The 19,955-nt window shown below is 36.7% G+C and overlaps 1 protein-coding gene across 1 annotated transcript in view; it reads right to left on the bottom strand.

Annotated features, from left to right (window-relative positions):
* The window catches only part of ROS1 (ROS proto-oncogene 1, receptor tyrosine kinase), a 116,019-nt gene extending 106,243 nt beyond the window's left edge, over positions 1-9,776 (bottom strand). Inside the window, 6 exon segments of the mRNA XM_049772614.1 lie at positions 5,199-5,327; positions 5,937-6,018; positions 6,347-6,380; positions 6,383-6,483; positions 8,185-8,241; positions 9,758-9,776. Coding sequence (XP_049628571.1) covers positions 5,199-5,327; positions 5,937-6,018; positions 6,347-6,380; positions 6,383-6,483; positions 8,185-8,241; positions 9,758-9,776 — 422 coding nt within the window.
* Positions 9,777-19,955: the final 10,179 nt, after the last annotated feature.

The raw sequence follows: 19,955 nt of genomic DNA on the forward strand, positions 1-19,955 counted from the left end.
AAAATGTTATCATTGGCCAGAGCATTAGTACAATAGGTAGGGAGCTAAATAAAAAGTGATCAATGTTCAAATTCACACACACACACACACACACACACACACAAATTCTTCCTGAAAAGATCCTCAGGTTAATAAATAAGCATCCTTATAACCACAATTAAAAAAACAGCAAAGGCATCAAAAATCATACATTTCTAATCACTAAAAGAGAATGAGGCAATGAGGCAGAGGAACAAAAAAAATTACACCAAATTTTTAAAAAATAATTTTTATTTAGACAAAAGTGAATTACAAATCTTTCATAGTAATTTTTTAGGTACATAGTGACATTGAATCAGGGGCATTCCCACCACCAATACTGTACTCCCTCCATCCCTGTTCCCAGCATGCATCCATATCCCTTCCTTTGCCCCTGGGATGCTAGAATAAGTGGTCCTCTCTGTGTCTAGCTTGTTGTAGATTTGATATCGATTCTGTTATCATTGGCTTTGGGTTTGGCGTTTAAGTCTGATCATTTTTTTATTTTTACTCAATGTTCATACTACTTTTATTTTTTTTATTTTTTTATTTTTTTTGGTTTTTGGGCCACACCCGTTTGACGCTCAAGGGTTACTCCTGGCTGTGCGCTCAGAAATCACCCCTGGCTTGGGGGGACCATATGGGACACCGGGGATCGAACCACGGTCCGTCCTACGCTAGCGCTTGTAAGGCAGACACCTTACCTCTAGCGCCACCTTCCCGGCCCCCATACTACTTTTTGGTCTTGGTACCATCCATTATTTTCCCCCTCTCAATTTATGAGGCAGAACAAGATGATTCAAGTTATGTGGTTCTGTTTGAAAGAAAGAAAAAAGGGAGGTGCAAAAATCCAACAAACAAAAAACTGGGAGGAGTCCAACCAGAGGTCATGAATATCAATTTAAGAGAAGAGAGGGAAAAAAGAAAAAAATATCAAAAATACAAAAAAATCAAGAAAATAAAAACATAAAAAATCCAGCAACAACAACAACAACAAAAAAAAAAACAGAAAAAAAACCTGAAAAGCACCACAGCAATAAAGATAACAACCAAACAATAACCACAATCCCGAAATAAAAATAAGACTAAAAAAAGTGCTTTTTTTTTGCATAGGCACAGTAAATATTGGGGAGATTAGAAATAGAGTTTCCTTGGCCTAAGAGATACAGGGTTTCTCTGCCCTTGAAGCATACTGTCATGGGAAAAACTACAGGCTCCATACATGCTCTTTTACTCTCCCCTAGGTCTTTTTGTTTGTCTGGAAACTTTCCACTCAGTCATGGATGATAAAATCAGGCCTCTGTAACTAGAGATCTTGCTATTTGCACAGGTCATAGGGTGGAGCCTAGGATTAAGTCTTTCTTTACAGTTCTAGAAGTTCTGTTCCATCACTGTTGTTTTAATCAATCTTCTGTAGTTGGTAGTCTTGGTTTTTGCACTGATCCTAGGACAAAGTCTAGGATAGAGTCTTTTATTATGTTTCCAGAAGTTCTGCTCAGTTGCAGTTGTTTCAGTCAGACCTCTGGAATTAGAGATCATGGTTGTACAGATCGTGGGCCAAAGCCTAGGCTAGGGTCTTTCTTATTGCTCCCAGAATAAGTTCTGCCCAGTCATGGTTGTCACAATCAGTCTTCTGTAGTTAGCGATATGGGCTTTTGCACAGATCAAAGGATGACGTATCTTTCAATTTCATCTTATCATTAGGTAACTAGATAAGACAACCTGCTCTTACCTCAGTTGTTGCCAATTTCCTCATTGTCAGGATGTCATATCAAAACTGGCGCATGTTGGTGCAGAGCATGTTGGTGTCAATTCTGATCTGATATCCCCCTTATTAATGCTCTTTACCCTCAGTTCTTAACTCATTAGGTATCTAGACTGACTCCTTCCCCAATAAGCCATCACCCAGCTCCCAAGGGAAAGGATACCCTCTCAGCCCCACATCTTGTTCCCCAGCAAGAAACTACAACCAATATTCCTATAAACTCATGCTCTGTGGCCCTCCTTCTCACCCCCCTCCCAAATGTGGACTGTAGCTTGCTATTAGAGTCAGCTCCAGAAGGACCCCCCACCCCAATGCAAGAACTCTACCTGAGCCCTTCTGCCATAAATCACTTTTCAAACACAACAAGACCAGAGTGTGTGATGAAAATGTGCCTGGACTCCACTGCCACAAGAATATCTCAAAAGACAATGGGAAAGCCTATATTTCCTTTTTATGTTTAATACCTCTATAATACTACCTGTTAACCTGTTTATCCCCAAATGTAAGGTAGTCTCCTGCAGCACTTTTGCCCTTACTTTTTTTAAATTCATTTTTTATTTATTTCTTCCTTTATATATGTATGTGTGTGGGTAAATATATATATTTACTTGTTTTTGTTTTCTACTCGTCCATAACTTCATCTTTTTTGGTTCTGCTTGGGACATAAACCTTAAGAGAAAGTCTTGCCTGGGATATAAGCTCAGGTCATAATCAGGGCACAGAGATGATGGAGCCTGACACTCTCACCCCCAAATGCACCAGCAATATAATATAGCACCATTTCTTTTTGCAAAGGCATACTAAAAAAAGGAGAAATTTTATTTATAGAAACAAGATTTTATCTACTAAGGATAAGAACTCATATATTTTACAATATAGAGGTGCCTCCCTCCTTGAACATTTGTCATGTGGTCCCAACTTAGACTCCCTGTGATTAGACAGCAGCTGTCCAACCCTGAACCCTAGATCTCAGACATAGAACTGACACTGTTCTCAGCAACAGCTCCAGGAACCAAACTCTCTCTGGGACATTCTTTTTTGTTTGTTTGTTTGTTTTGGGGTCATATCTGGCAGTGCTCAGGAGTTACTCCTGGCTCCACTCTCAGAAATCATTCCTGGTAGGCACAGGGGACCATATGGGATGCCAGGATTTGAACCAATGATCTTCTGCATGAAAGGCAAACGCATTACCTCCATGCTATCTCTCCAGCCCCTCTCTGGGACATTCATCAACATTTAATGTGACTGAAAAAAAAAATGAAAGGAAATTGAAGCATGAGATAGTATCCAGGGAAAGAAAATTCACTCTTGGGTTGGGACACTTAGAGCATTTGAAGTTGCATATACATGGAAAGGCCCAGAATTCTAAAGCATAATTTTCCTTCTTGATTATTTTGATTTAACTATGGGCCAGGGACCATGATGTTTCTCTAACACATGTACATTGAAGTACATGAAACATTACTTTGTATCATTATAATCTCATCTGAAACATTTTATTCTGTTTTGTATCTGGAACATTGTTTTTACCTCTCTGTCTCTTTCAGTTCCTTCTCTCTGAATGATTTTATTTTTTGTTTTGATTATAAAATTTAATTTAAGGACCATGATTACAAATATAATTATAGTTGGGTTTCAGTTATAAAAAATAATACCCCTTCCCCAATACAACCTTCCCACCACCAATGCCCCCCCTGCCTTTATTTGAGAGAGGCATTCTACTTCTCTCACTCACTATCATTATCATGATAGTTGTTAGTGTGGTTATTTCTCTAACTGCATTTACCACTCTTTGTGGTAAGCTTCATATCATGACCCAGTCCTTCCGGCCCTCACCTTTATTGTCTCTGGTATTATTACAATAATGTCTTTTATTTATCTGAAATCCCACAGATAGGTTGGACTATTCTGTGTCTATCTCTCTCCCTCTGACTTATTGCACTCCGCATAATAATTTACATCTGGATGATTTTAAAACTGACTCTAGCTTAGTCTCTGACCTGAGGTGCTAAGGATTATCAGAAGATAATCTAATAAAGGCAGCCACACATATTCTATAACTGGTTAAGCAAAAAAGAGGACATTGATGAGAGAAGATGTAAAATGTCTCATACAGTTCATTAATTGTCTAGCTATCACCAGGTTCAAGCCCAGTTCATCCTGAGTCTCTCTGAAAACACCTGAAACTCCAAAATGGAACATAGAGGATCTAACATAGAAGATTAACATAGAGGATACCATTGAACTCTTCCCCAAAGTCAGGCCCAAACATAGTGCCTTAAAATTTGAACGTTTTTCCTCATATGAGAGTAACTTCTTCAAAAAAAAATAGGTAAATGTTTCAATATACATATTTTAATTGTGAGAAAAAACATTGATTAATAATCTCCCAGTTGTTCCCTTTTCCTCCACATTTCTTTTTGTTTGTTTGTTTTTTGTTTTTGGGCCACACCCAGCAGTGTTTAGGGGTTACTCCTGGCTTTACGCTCAGAAATTGCTCCTAGCAGGCTCGGGGAACCATATGGGATGCCGGGATTTGAACCACCATCTTTCTCTGTGCAAGGCAAATGCCCTACCTCCATGCTATTTCTCCGGCCCCGTTTCCTCCATATTTCTAATTTTTCTCATTCCCTCAATTCACCGATTTATCTAGGAGTAGTTAGAATTCCAAATATTACTTTAGTTTTTCTATTTTACAAAAATTGTGACTAATTTGGGGCCGGAGCAATAGGGCAGCAAGTATGGCATTTGCCTTATATGCAGCTGACCTACCTGGGTTTACTCCCCGGCATCCCATATTGTCCTCAAGTCTGCCAGGAGTAATTTCTGAGCGCAGAGTCAGGGGTAATCCCTGAGCACTGCTGAGTATAGCCCAAAAATCAAAAGAGAAATAATGACTAATTTAATGTTTCTATATTTTTCACTTTCCTTCATTTTTTATTACAGTAAAATGCATAGCTGCCAAAAAGTATCTTGGCAGGAGCATGTAGAACAGTTACTCCTCCACTTTAAAACAGTCCATAAAATTTAACTTCTTATTGAGGTTTATTCACATTAACTAATTTAGTACATCCAAAATCTTTCCTCTGGACTTACCATTTTTAATCCCAAAAAGGGCAGTCTCTGCTTAAAATAACTATGCAGCCACTGTGCATAGCACCTGCTGTTTTATAATGCCCTTTTATTATTTATTACATTTAGTACTTAAAGTATTTCTCCACTCCAAAAATGTGTGTTTCATAAAAATGAATATTTTTTGTTTTTATTACAGAGGTACAGAGATCATTTATAACACACTTAACACATAATCAGGTTTTCAGTCATTGAAGGAATCATTAATAAGGGAATCAACTTATTTCATTGTTTAAAATTAAACCAAAGCTTTACAATTGTTCCATTTTTTCTTAATCAATACATACATATCATACCTCCATAAGGATATATCCTGTAATTGGAACTTGTTTGAGAGTAGAGTTACAATTTGGCTGTGAAAATATAAACCATAAGGAAAAAATATACAATAAAGGATTGGACACTTTCTAGACTGAAGAGAGAATAATAATTGTCACATATACAATATCTATTGAATATTGTTACTCACAAACACAGATTAACTTGTATGATGATATTTTGGATTTTGGTTAACTCCAAGTTTGCCAGAATAGATTAAATGGAAACCTGTATAAGAGCTGACATACTCAGACCAGTCAGGCTGCATAATTCATACAGAAATTCCTTTCTTCTTTAGAACTGCAAATTATGAAGCAGTTACTCTACGTATACCTCAGAGTTTTAATTTGTCTATATTACTATCCTTTGGTGTCTTGAAACTACATTACTTAGAACTCATTCATAGTTTCATAAATAGAACAGTCCTGGATGATCACCCTAGATGGCACATATAATTTAAAGCAAATTCTTTCAATGGAAGAATCTTTTCACTAGCTTTCATCCATCTTAAATTGTTTTAAGATGATGGGCAGATACTGGCCATGACATGAGTAGTTGGTTGGTCATCCCATGATGAAAAAATAATATACATGTTCAATAATAAATTTTCATCTTATAAAAAGGGGTGAAAATAATGGGTTGTTTGTGGGGGCAAAGGGGATAGGTGAGGGAAGAGAACACTATGACAATGAGAAGTGCTTACTGTTTAGAAGCAAATGGTGCTGAAAAGAGGTAAAATGATGTGCATGATACCCTATTAGTAACAGTATTATACACCGCAGTGCCTAAAACGGGGAAAAAAACGAAGAAATGATGCATGTCATAGACGCAAAAAGAGGGGAACAGGAGAGAAAGGACCAGAGTGGGGTGGCAGAAAACTGAGGACATTGATAGAAGGAAGTGGGCACTGGTGAAGGGACTGGTTTTGGAACATTGTATGTCTGATACTCAATCATAAATAACTTTAACTTTGTAATTCACAGTAATTCAATTTTTAAAATAAGAGCTTGAATTTTCCCTAGGATGTACATTTATAAAAAGCATGAGGTAATTGGGTACTTTTAATAATTTGGGGAGAAATTTATTTAAATGGGCTGCTTAGCATACCTCAGCTTCCCAGAAGTTGTGCATATTTCCACTGAATAATGTGGTGTATATTACTCCAGAAATATTGGCTGATTTTCATCGTACTGTCACATAATAAGTTCTAATTAAAGAAGCAAAGGGTGCCAAGGAGTAATATGCCTTTTCTAGAAAGAAATGATATTTAGGGGGGCAGGAGCGATACCAACACACGACAGACCCTGATTCAAATCCCAGCATCCCATATGGTCCCCTGAGCCTGCCAGGAGCGACTTCTGAGGGCAGAGCCAGAAGTAACTCCTGAGTGCCACTTGGGGTGAAGCAAAAACCAAAACAAAACAAAATTTAGATTTTGTTTGTGTTTGTTTGGTTTTTGGCCACATCTTACAGTGCTCAGGGTTTACTCCAGGCTCTGTGTTTAGGGATCAATTCTGGCAGTGCTCAGGGGCCCATGATGCCTGGAATTGAACCCAGGACAGCAGTGTACAAGACAAATGTCCTACCTATTGTACTATTGCCCCATCTGAGGTAAAGAAAATATTTTGACATAGTAATATGCATATAAAATTCAGAAGACTACACAAAAAATATTAGAATAATAAGCTTATGCTGCAAAATGGCAGTTATATACCAATATACAATAACTAGTTGTATTTCTGTTTGCAAACAATGAACTAGATGAGAAAGAATTCAAAGAACAGACTGGTAATAACATAAAGACATTGTTCTTGGGTGTTTTGATGGTTTAGAGGTGAGGTAACTATGTTCATCAAAACCATGATTCAACACTATTATGTGTAACAAACTATAAAAAGTAATTTTTAATTAGTTTTCTAAAGAGGGAAGAAATTCATTGGTGGAGTCATACAGACACTAGTGGATTTGTTCACATTGCTGGATTTGTTCTGTGTTGCTTGGTTTTATTTTGTTTCTTTCTTCTTTTTTTATGTTTATTATTTTTTTTATTTAAACAACTTTATTACATACATGATTGTGTTTGGGTTTTAGTCATGTAAAGAACACCACCCATCACCAGTGCAACATTCCCATCACCAATGCAACATTCCCATCACCAATGTCCCAAATCTCCCTCCTCCCACACCCAACCCCCGCCTGTACTCTAGACAGGCTTTCTATTTCCCTCGTACATTCTCATTACTAGGATAGTTCGAAACGTAGTTATTTCTCTAACTAAACTCATCCCTGTTTGTGGTGAGCTTCATGAGGTGAGCTGTAACTTCCAGCTCATTTCCTTTCGTGTCTGAAAGTTGTTATTGCAAGAATGTCTCTCATTAAAACCTATAGATGAGTGAGACCATTCTGCGTCTCTCTCTCTCTCTCTCTCTGACTTATTTTACTGAACATAATAGATTCCATGTACATCCATGTATAGGAAAATTTCATGACTTCATCTCTCCTGACAGCTGTTTCTTTCTTCTTAAGGAGTGAGTTTGGTTTTAGAACACTGAATGCGTGAAACTCTATAAAAAACATTGTAAATCACAATGTCTAATTATAAATAAATAAATTAATAGTCTCAATATTATGTACTTAGAAATTAGTTTAACAAATGCTGTGAAAGAACTTTACATAAAAAACTATAAGTCATTATTATAAATTTAAGAAAAAGGGGACACCAAGACATGGAAAAAATATTACATGTTCATGGGCTGGAAGAATTAACATTGTCAAAGTGGTCGTCATCCTATCCAGATTTGTCTGAAGTCATAAAACTCCCCAAATAGAGAAGAAACTGAATGTGATAACATATTGATATCCTAGATAGACTTCAAGTTGATTTATTATCCTGACATAAGCACAAGTCCTTGAAGAGTGGTAGGTGATTCATAGATGCCCATTCTGGTTACCCAGCACTTCCGCCTCATATGCACCTTCCACACTGCTACAGCTGATCTCACAAGATTCTCACTATGGAGATAGAGCCCAGGCCAGTCAGAGCACTGCAACTCAATTTTGAAATTAAAATGTCTCATATGCTAATATATCGATCACTTTGGCTGTCAATCATACAGTTCCCATTTGTTAGTGGGGTCAGATAAGCATCTTCAAAAGCAGCAAAAACAAGATTGTTCTTTTCAGATCTCTATGTTCCAGGAGTTACTACAGCTTCACCCCTGTATTCTGAAAGCAACTGGTGCTTTCTCACATGATACACATAATTACTCTCAACTCTTTGGTGATGGAGACTAAAAAAAAATTACCTATCTCACCATTACAATTGTATCAGCCTTATATGACAAATATTTCTGTCTCACATAAGCTGAAAGAAATATTTTATATATAGAAATATGCATATATGTAAATATTAGAGATAGGTATACACACAAATATAAACAAATTTTTCAATAGTATGCTAGAGTACTAAAGAAGAATACATATAAAACTTAAATAGTACGTGGAATAAGTCAGAAGGAAAGAGACAGACACAGAATAGTCTCACTCATCTATGGGTTTTAAGATAAATAAAAGACATTTTTGCAATAATTTTCAGAGACAAAAGAAAGGAGGTCTGAAAGGTCCAGCTCATGACATGAAGCTCACCACAAAGAGTGATGAGTGCAGTTAGAGAAATAACTACATTGAGAACTATCATAACAATGCGAATGAATGAGGAAAATAGAAAGCCTGTCTAGAGTACAGGTGGGGGTTGGATGGGGAGGAGGGAGATTTGGGACACTGGTGATGGGAAAGTTGCACTGGTGAAGGGGGGGTGTTCTTTACATGACTGAAACCCAACTACAATCATATTTGTAATGAAGGTGTTTAAATAAAGATATTAATAAAAAAAACTTAAATAAATCACTACCTAAGTGATTTTGTGTGGGGTTTTATTTTTTGTTTGATTTTTTTGTTTTGTTTTTTTTGGGAGGTTTTGTTATTTGTTTTTTTTTTTTTTTTTTGGTTTTTGGGTCACATCTAGCAGCACTCCGGGGTTACTCCTGGCTCTATGCTCAGAAATCGCTCCTGGCAGGCTCTGGGGATCATATGGGATGTCGGAATTCGAACTACCATCCTTCTGTATGCAAGGCAAATGCCCTACTTTCATGCTATTTCTCCCAGATATTTGTGTTTTTTTTTAACTAGCTGTCATAAAATTACAGTAATTCTTGATTGGGTTTTAGATATACAATGTTTCTACACTGATTCCTTCATCAGTGACCACATCCTTGCACCAATGCCTGACCTTCACAAATCAGCTTTTTCAAGAGACCTTATATGTATATATACATATATGTACATATATCCATATACATATATATATGTACTGTGGTTAGCAGTACTGCTTCTGATAAGGTTTCATATAAAACACTTTCCCACTTTAAGCAGCACTTCCTCCTGTTGGCTGAACAGTTCTCTTCACTATAAAGATTGCTCCTTCCCTGTTCTATCCCCAAATCTCACAAGTGGAATGTTTCTTACCAGTCCTCTTTGTTTCCATCTTTGGGCAGTTGTTCCACCATTCTTTGTGCCCCTCATATGAGAGAAATTATTCTGTCAGTCTCTCTCCCCTGATTATCTTTACTTAGCTTAAAACTTCTCAGGTTTCTTCATACAGCAGCAATTTCATGACTTTATCTTTTCTATGACCAAGTAGTATTGCATTTGTATTCATACCATAGCTTTTGGCCAGTCATCTAATCTTGAATACTTGGGCTTTTCCCACATTTTGGTTATTGTAAATTGTTCTGCAAGGAACATAGGGTGTACATGTGTTTTTCCATTTTGTTTTTAGGTCCTTGTGATTTAATCCAAGAAGTGGGGTTGATGGGTCAAATAGAAGATCAATTCCCTAGACATTTAAGGAATGTTTATATTGTCCAGAAAAACTGGAGAATCAATTCTCATTAGCAATGAGAGTATCTTTGTTCCCACATTCATGCCAGCACCAACTGTTGTTGTCATATATTTTTTATATTTGTATTTTCTTCTTTATTTTTATATATATTTTATTTAAACAACTTGATTGCATACATGATTGTGTTTGGGTTTCAGTCATGTAAAGAACACCACCCACCACCAGTGCAACATTCCCATCACCAGTGTCCCAAATCTCCCTCCTCCCCACCCAAACCCCGCCTATACTCTAGACAGGCTTTCTATTTCCCTCGTACATTCACATTGTTAGGATAGTTCACAATGTAGTTATTTCTCTAACTAAACTCATCACTCTTTGTGGTGAGCTTCATGAGGTGAGCTGTAACTTCCAGCCCTCCTCTCTTTTGTGTCTGAAAATTATTATTGCAAAAATGATTTTCATTTTTCTTAAAATCCATAAATGAGTGAGACCATTCTGTGTCTTTCTCTCTCTCTCTCTGAATTATTTCACTCAGCATAATAGATTCCATGTACATCCATGTATAGAAAAATTTCATGACTTCATCTCTCCTGACAGCTGCATAATATTCCATTGTGTATATGTACCACAGTTTCTTTAGCCATTCATCTCTTGAAGGGTATCTTGGTTGTTTCCAGAGACTTGCTATGGTAAATAGTGCTGCAATGAATATAGGTGTAAGGAAGGGATTTTTGTATTGTATTTTTGTGTTCCTAGGGTAGATTCCTAGGAGTGGTATAGCTGGATCATATGGGAGCTCTATTTCCAGTTTTTGGAGGAATCTCCATATCACTTTCCATAAAGGTTGAACTAGACGGCATTCCCACCAGCAGTGGATAAGAGTTCCTTTCTCTCCACATCTCCGCCAACACTGCTTGTTCTCATTCTTTGTGATGTGTGCCAATCTTTGTGGCATGAGGTGGGGTACCTCATAGTTGTTTTGATTTGCATCTCCCTGATGATTAGTGATGAGGAGCATTTTTTCATGTGTCTTTTGGCCATTTGTATTTCTTCTTTGTCAAAGTGTCTGTCCATTTCTTCTCCCCATTTTTTGATGGGATTAGATGTTTTTTCTTGTAATTATATTTAAGGTGTACTAGTTTCTGTGGTATGAGATGATATCCCATTAATGTTTTTCTTTGCAACTCCCCAATAAATAGTGAGCAGAGCAATTTTAATGGATATTAAAATTGTATTTTTCTATTGTATTTCTTCTGTGAGGAAGATTTTGCTCATCTCTTCTCCCTATATTTATGGGGTTGGATGCTTTTTGTCTTGTAAAGTTCTTCCAATGTGTTATATATATTTGATATCAACCCCTTATCTGATACATGGTAGATAAATAATTTTCCCACTCTGTGGAGTATCTCCTGTGGCTCTTAAACTTTTTCATCAGGGGGCCAGTTCACTGTCCCTCAGACCATTGGAGGGCCAGACTATAGTAAAAACAAAAACTATGAACAAATTCCTATGCACACTGCATATATCTTATTTTGAAGTGAAGAAACAAAATGGGACCAAATACAATATGTAGCCCACGGGCCATAGTTAAGGACCATTCATAAAGGGTTTTTTTTTGTTTGTTTGTTTGTTTTTGACGCTCTGGGGTTACTCCTGGCTATGCACTCAGAAATCGCTCCTGGCTTGGGGGACCATATTGAACATTGGGATCAAACTGAGGTCTGTCCTAGATCAGCCACTTGCAAGGTAAATGCCCTACCGCTGCACTATCACTCAGGCCCATGGTCTAGAAGGTTCTTAAGAAACAAAAGTCCCATTTGTTTATCTTTACTTATACTTGCTTTGTCAGTATTCTTCATCCTTTAAGATACCTGTAGTTTCTACATTATGAAGATTTCTGCCTACCTTTATATATCTATATCTATCTATCTATCTATCTATATATATATCTTATGGATTCATTTCTGATATCAAGGTCTTTAATTCATTTTTATTCTATTTTTAATCATCATGTTAGAAAAATGTTCATTTTTTGCATGAGTTGACCAGTTCTTCCAACACAACTTGTTGAAGAGGCTTGTCTTGCTCCACTTCATTTTTTGTTGCTTCTTTATTAGATAGTAGCTAATCATATACCTGAGGGTCTGTCTCAGAATATTTAACTTTATTCCATTAACCTGAGGATTTATCTTTATTCCAGTAACATGCTGTTTTAATTACTACCATATTTTAGAACAGTTTGAAGTTGAGGAAAGTGATGCCTCCCATCTTCTTTTTTCCCAAAGATTGATTTAACATTACCAAGTGGGATATTCTTCCATATAAACTTTAGGAGTGTTTGATCCATTTTTAGTGGTTTGGGTATCCATATTAGCACTGCATTAAATCTGTACAGTTCTTTAAGGAGTGGTACCATTTTGATAATTTTGATAATACTAATCTTCACAATCCTTGATCAGAGAGTGTGCTTTCATTCTTTGTGTCCTCTTTAATTCTTTGGGGGAGGTTGGGGCCACACCCAGTGATGCTCAAGGGTCACTCCTGTCTATGCACTCAGAAATCATTCCTGTCTTAGGGGATTATATGGGATGATGGGGGATCGAACCGCAGTTCATCCTATGCTAGTGCCAGCAAGGCAGATGCCTTACTGCTTGCCCCACTGCTCCGGCCCCTCTCTTTTATTTCTTGTAGTAGTGTTCTGTAGCTTTCTTTATATAGGTTGATGGGACAGTTTTATAAATATCTCTCTTCTCTTTCATTACTTTCAGATAGGAAATCCGTGAGCTTTCCATTTTAATACTGCAGCCTACCACTTTACAGTACGAGTTTGTTGTTTTTTGTCCCTAGGAGTTTTTGTAAAATCTTTAAATTTTATCAAGTATAGCATTGTGTCTCCTGCAAATAGAATGTGAGAAGTCTGGGGATCATTCGTTCCTTACAGGCTTACATGTGGGCACAAAAGATATGAAACATATCTAGACAAATAATGACTCAACTTGCAATGTACATAAGGTACTACTGAAGGATTAAAGTGTTTGTAGAGAGTTGGATGATTCTAACTCCAGGAAGCATCTGTCGTTTTAGGCATATGCCATTCTTCATGGCCCCAAAACACAGGAATTAGTGCAAGTAACTTCCATGGTGAAAATTTATGAGGACATACTATTCAAAAAAGCTGAAAGGACGGGCGCAAGTGATAGTATAGCGGTATGGCATTTGCCTTGCATACGGCTGACCTGGAACTGACCTGGGTTCGATTCCCAGCATTTTGTATAGTCTCAGAGCCTATGAGGATTGATTTCTGAGTGCAGAGCCAAGAGTGTGGCAAAAAAATTTCTTTTAATTTAATGAAATACTTTTTTATTTTGACCAAAGTAAATTACAAATCTTTCACAGTAATATTTTAGGTACATAGTGACATTGAATCAGGGGAATTCTCACCACCGGTGTTGTCCTTCCTCCACCCCTGTTCCCAGCATGCACCCCATTTCCCCCTCCTTTGACCTGAGCTGCTATGTGAGATATCACAGTTACAAAGCTGTTAATGGTTGAATTGCAGTCCTACAATGTTCTAACACCCATCCCTTCACCAGTGTACACTTTTAAGTGACAAAACTTTTATTCATGAGGTCAGAGTATTCATAACATACACTTCACATAAGAAGGAGATTCAGGGGCTGGAGTGGTGGCACAGCAGTAGGATATTTGCCTTGCATGTGCTGATGTAGGATGAACCATGGTTCCATCTCCCAGAATTCTATATGGTATTCCTAGCCAGGAGCAATTTTTGAGCTGCTCAGAGCCAGTAGTAACCCCTGAGTGTTACTGGGTGTGGCTCAAAAACAAACAAAAAACAAAAACTAATCAACAACAACAACAAAAGGAGATTCAAATTTATAGGTAAAAAAAAAAGTAAAGTTCCCTAACAAGGTCATATACTAGGAGGTGAAGTCAAATTAAATTATAAATAATTTATATACATATTATATAAATTATATATATCCCTCCAAACTTTGTTTCATATTTTTATATGTATATATATTTTATATAAGGTGGAGTAAACCAAGATGTTTGTGTGAATTTAATTACCTAAAGGCTCTGTAGCCAGCATGCAATATAGTTTATCAACACTGCAACACCTGAATGCTTGTTTCAAGTATGGAAACTCAGGTCCCACCTCTGACTTAATAAATTAAGATATGGAGTAACTAAGCATATGAATAAATGGGCTTATTGTAGAAAAGTAAAAAAGCTATAAATGAAATGGCTAGCAGAAATACTAAAGGTTAATCCAACCCTCTTAGAAGACACAGAATAGAACTAAGTCACAGAAATATTGTGTAACTTGCCTAAATCGAATTAGCAGAACCAAATTTATAAATTTTGATTAGTCCTGCACTTTCATCACTTCTGTCTGTGATTTTTAAATATTTTCTCATGGGTCAACATCACATATTCTGGGGCCGGAGAAATAGCACAGTGGCTTTTGCCTTGCAAGCAGCCATCCCAGGACCAAAGGTGGTTGGTTCAAATCCCAGCATCCCATATGGTCCCTGTGCCTGCCAGGAGCTATTCCTGAGCAGATAGCCAGGAGTAATCCCTGAGCACCACCGGGTGTGGCCCAAAAACAAAACAAAACAAAAAAAAATCACATATTCTTGCGCTTGAGAGCATGCATGATATTCAGAAGGCCCAGCTCAGACCTAGGCACTACTAGGAGTGTCCTCTAAGCACTAATCCAATAGTATTCCCAAGCATATTAGGAAGCCTAAAAATCAAAATCCTTTCATTCAAATTACAGGCTATTTTGTTCATCTTTCCTTTAACAGAAATAAATAAATGTGATGTTTGTCATTTGAGCCACACTTAGCACTGCTTCAGGGGTCATACCTGGCTCTGTGCTCAGGGACTACACCTAGTAGTGCAAGGATCTGAATCATTGTCATAGTCACAGATAAATGCAGAGCAAATGCCTGAATCTCTGTACTATCTCTTCATACCTAAATGAGATTGATTTTGGAGCAATTTTTCTTTTTTCTTTTCTTTTACTTTTACCTCTCTTTCTTTGTTTCTTTCTTCTTTCTTTCTTTGTTTTTCCTCTTTCTTTCTTTGTTTTTTTTTTTACAGGGGCCTCATGAAGATAATAAGGTTAAAGGTACCAAAACTCTTACTGTGGTAGCTCAGTTCTTGATGCAGACCTCCACACCCACCCACTTTCCAGAATACTCAGTCATGTTCTCAGATGCACAACACTAGGAAGCACCAGGACAACACTAGTGGGACTTATGTGGGACATACAAGGAATAAAATTTGAGGTTTGTACATGCTAGGAATGTACTAGGCATGTACTCTGCCACTCCATTATCTGCCAACCCCAGGAATTTTTATAATAATAAAACCATTGTCCTTTCTTTTTTATTAGCACAAACATTGTTAAGTTTCTGGAAATATAAACATTACTCACCATTTCACTCAGATTATATGTTGTGCCATTATCAAGCTGCCAGCTCTGAAAATAAGGAAGTAATAAATATCAGCTGTCAATATTGTTTTCACTGTAACTACTATGCCTTCTTAAAATGAACTTCCTAGAATACTGTGGCTCCACTACCTCTTATAATTATAAATAAGCAGCTACACTTTTTTAAAGTACAGTTTTAGAGCCATAAACCAATCAATAAACTGAAAAAATACCACTACAACTTATAAAGTAGAATGTCTATGATTTCTGCAGGATTGATAATGGTAGAAGAGCTTATTTGAAATGAGTGTCCTTCAAGCCAGCCTAATAGTCACACAATATCAGAGAAACTATGACATTGGTCAATTAATCAATTAAAGGACCCTGGATTCAAGATAAATTATTTTCAGCTTTTTCTTTTTTGTACTTTTTGAGGTTATTTTTGTTTGTTTAATATTTTGGGGATGCACATTTGTGTGCTCAGGGCTTACTCCTTGCTGAATGCTTGGAAATTAGTATTTTAGGGTTAAGAGGACCAAATGCAATGACAGGGATCTAATCTGGGTTTGCAAAATGCAAGGCAAGCACCTTCCCCATTTTATAGTCTCTCCAACCTCTCCAATGAATGAGAAAAAGACCCCTGTTTCCTTTTCTGATGAAAAATAATAGGGTTTTTTTTTCCTATTGTCCCTTACACATAGACAGCTGAGAAAAATAGAGAAAAATAAAAGCTGCTAAAAACAATTGCTATGCCTGAACTATGAGGTGTCTATGCCTTTACTTTGAAATAATCTCCCTGATTCTGTCTGAAAACTATGTTTAGAGTGTAGAAGTATGCTTGAGATGCTCATAACTCTTCTATGCAATAGTACATTTGGAAATTTTTGCTTCTGTATTCCCCTTCCAGCTCCTGCAAGCTCCACCCCCTTCCACCCAAATTGAAACGAGGCCCTTTTTGGGAACCCAAATGGGTTCTGCTAGTATAATACACTGAGCCTCCCATTTCTCCGAAGCATACTTCTTGGTTTCTTGCTCGGTTTGGTGAGAATTTCTGCAATACAGTCACTTCAGTTTTTCTTAAAAGCAGAAAATAACCCTAACTCAAGTTATTCCATATATTTCTAACATTTTCAAAAACCTTTAGGCACTTTTATGCCAAGGAAAAATAAACTAAATAATTACATAAAAATAAAATAAATGGTAGCTGATGTGGAGCAATACAAATTGCTCATTCTTTCATTTATCATTATTTGAACAGAAATTTTATAAATAAAAGTATTTACATTAAAAATACAATAAAGGGCCTATAATAATAAAAATATGTGCCAGAACAGTGTGACACAGGTCTAGTCTAATCAACCTGCTTCATGAATTGACTTTAGGCAGAGGAAGACAACCTGACATTTATAATTGCTTTAACTGGTATTGGCCAACACATTCCCCTAAAAGTTGCAGAATTTAAAGCATTAAATTGGAGAGGTAATTACACCAGCAAAGGATATGAATCTGTTCCTAGCCAACCTAGAAATACAAGTAAAATATGTCCCAGGAGGAAAAAAATCCAGAAGTGGCTTATTGAGTGATTTAAGCATATGTTGTGGCTTTCTTAACAACCTATGCTTTTCAGAGGAAAGGCATTCCTCACTGAGAACATTGAGCATACTGAACACTCCCTTCCCTTCCAAATAAGCACTAGATATTTTGTTTTTTACCCTATCCCCACACCTATAACACTGATTAAGGGACAATAGGTGCTCAGCAAATATATGTTAGAGATTCAATCAGGAATTCAAGATAATCTATTATTTAAGAGTATTTCAGTAATCCTTTCAATTGAAGAATTGTTTAGGTCAAACTGGAGATAAGTAAGGCTGTCCAGTCTAATCCTTAGCACCTATCACATGATCACTTGAGCATCACCAGGAGTGACCTCTAAGTCCAGAGGCAAGAGTAGCCCCTTAGATACTCTTGTATAACTCAAGGTATAACTCAAATGATCCTCATTCACTCAAAATTATTCAGTATTCTAATATTAGGGGATTATTAGAATCAAGAACAAAATTAAACAAATTGCCTTTTCTTTCATTTAATTTGTGAATTAAAAGTAATTTAATCTCCATTCTGAAATAATTCATATTCTCAGAAAAAAAAGAGAAGAGTATGTAATATTTTTTTTCTAATTTGCTCTTGTTATTCCTGTTCTTGGAAACCCAGAGCCTCAGATTTTCATGTCAGCTATTTAATTATTGGGTCACATTCCAGTTCTATTACGTTATTGTTTGTTGATAGTAGATATAGAGAATAATTATTTCCCTTAATTGTGCAATTGAATGCTTTTTAGTAATCATCCTTTGTTCAAAATGACACTTTTGATTTCCCTTTCTGTTACTTAGTTAGCAATATCAATTATTTCTGATGACAAATCTCAGGAGTAAAATTAACAGGCTGAGTGGTGTGACCATAAAGAGATTTTCTGCAAAAATCTTGTTTCTGAGCCAGGTCTAATCGCTTCTAAGTAAGTGTGTTTTGTCTTCACTCTTACACAATCTCTATTATCCATCCTCGATTTCTTTGTCATCGTCACAGTTAACATTTAGTGTAAGGACTTATGTTTCAGCACCTTACTTGTGTGTTACACTAATATAATACAACATTTCAACAACCTGTTAAGGTAGGGGTTAATATTAACTCTATTTTACAGCAGAAACATGGGGATGTTTGTGAAACTGTCCAGGAGCTAGGATTGAAAGGAGATGGTTAAATAAAGTTTCCTCCAGAGCCTCTGTTCTTGGACAAGGCACAATGCTACCACAAATCTACACTGGCACCTCATTTACCTCGTTACTTTGAAGTTGGAATCTTCACCAGTTTACCTTAGCTGCAATTGTTTCAATCATCTGCTTAAAATATGCAGTAACGGGGCCGGCGAGGTAGCGTCTACCTTGCAAGCACTGGCCAAGGAAGTACCGCGGTTCGATCCCCCAGGGTCCCATATGGTTCCCCCCCACCCCCAAGCCAGGGGAAATTTCTGAGCGCTTAGCCAGGAGTAACCCCTGAGCATCAAATAGGTGTGGCCCGAAAAAAAAAATGCAGTAACAGTGCTGGATCTTAAACCCGCTTATTTAACAGCTGCTTGTAGGCACAAGTCTGTCTATCCAGTCTTTCAGCTCAAACTGACTTCATTCTTTTCTTCCTACCCTGATGAAAGAAAAAGCAGAATGGTCTACATTATATTCCCATATGGCAAGGTACTTGCTCTAAGTGTAATGTTTTCCGTTTTCTTTCTTCTTTCTTTCTTTTCTTTCTTTCTTTCTTTCTTTCTTTCTTTCTTTCTTTCTTTCTTTCTTTCTTTCTTTCTTTCTTTCTTTCTTTCTTTCTTTCTTTCTTTCTTTCTTTCTTTCTTTCTTCTTTCTCTTCTTTCTTTCTTTCTCTTTCTTTTTCTTTCTTTCTTTCTTTTTCTTTCTTTTTCTTTCTTTCTTTACTTTCTTCCTCCTTTCTTTTCTTTCTTCCTTCCTTCCTTCTTTCTTTATATTTCTTTCTTTTTTTTTAAAGAGCACCAACCAATTCCCCTCTGTAATTACATTCCCTAACATTTTATGTTAACATTTTTTTTTTTTTTTTTTTTTTTTTGGTTTTTGCGTCACACCCAACAGCACTCAGGGGTTACTCTCGGATCTAAGTTCAGAAATCGCTCATAGCAGGCTTGGCAGATCATATGGGATGCCGGAATTCGAACCACCGTCCTTCTGCATGCTAGGCAAACCCCCAACCTCCATGCTATCTCTCCGGCCCACATTATGTTAAAAATTTATTTTTTGCTGCCATCATTTCTCATGAGAAAATATCTATAAAACAAAACTAATTTCAATAAAAACAAGTTCAGTTCTAATGTTCTCATATCTGGCAAAGGCAAATATTAGGCCAATAAAACTTACCAGGCTAGTTAAACATGACTTTAGGCAGCTGTACCACAGAAATTCATATGTAGCCAAGAATTGCAAAATTAATAGGATTCAGAATAAACCAGTAAATGTTCTTCATCACTTAGCTTATGATGATTTCTAGATAAACATTCTTCTCATTTTCTCCATTTCGTTGTGTGAATTCATTGGGCTTCCTCACTTTAGTTGAAAGAGTAGCTGGTGCATTTTTGCTTTTGTTTTGACATGTTCAACTATGCCTTTTAAAGTAATAGACCTTTTAGTTTAAACCTTTGAATTCTAAATAGCCGGTAAGACTCATATCCTAGCTACTTCATAATTGAGATTCCTCATACTTCCATAAAGAAAGTTACCTTTCTCATGACTCAAGATTATGTCTTCGAACGTTTCACGTGGAAAGTAAACAAATTAAAAAAACGC

Source organism: Suncus etruscus, chromosome 4 (assembly GCF_024139225.1).
Source record: "Suncus etruscus isolate mSunEtr1 chromosome 4, mSunEtr1.pri.cur, whole genome shotgun sequence".
Lineage (NCBI taxonomy): Eukaryota > Metazoa > Chordata > Mammalia > Eulipotyphla > Soricidae > Suncus > Suncus etruscus.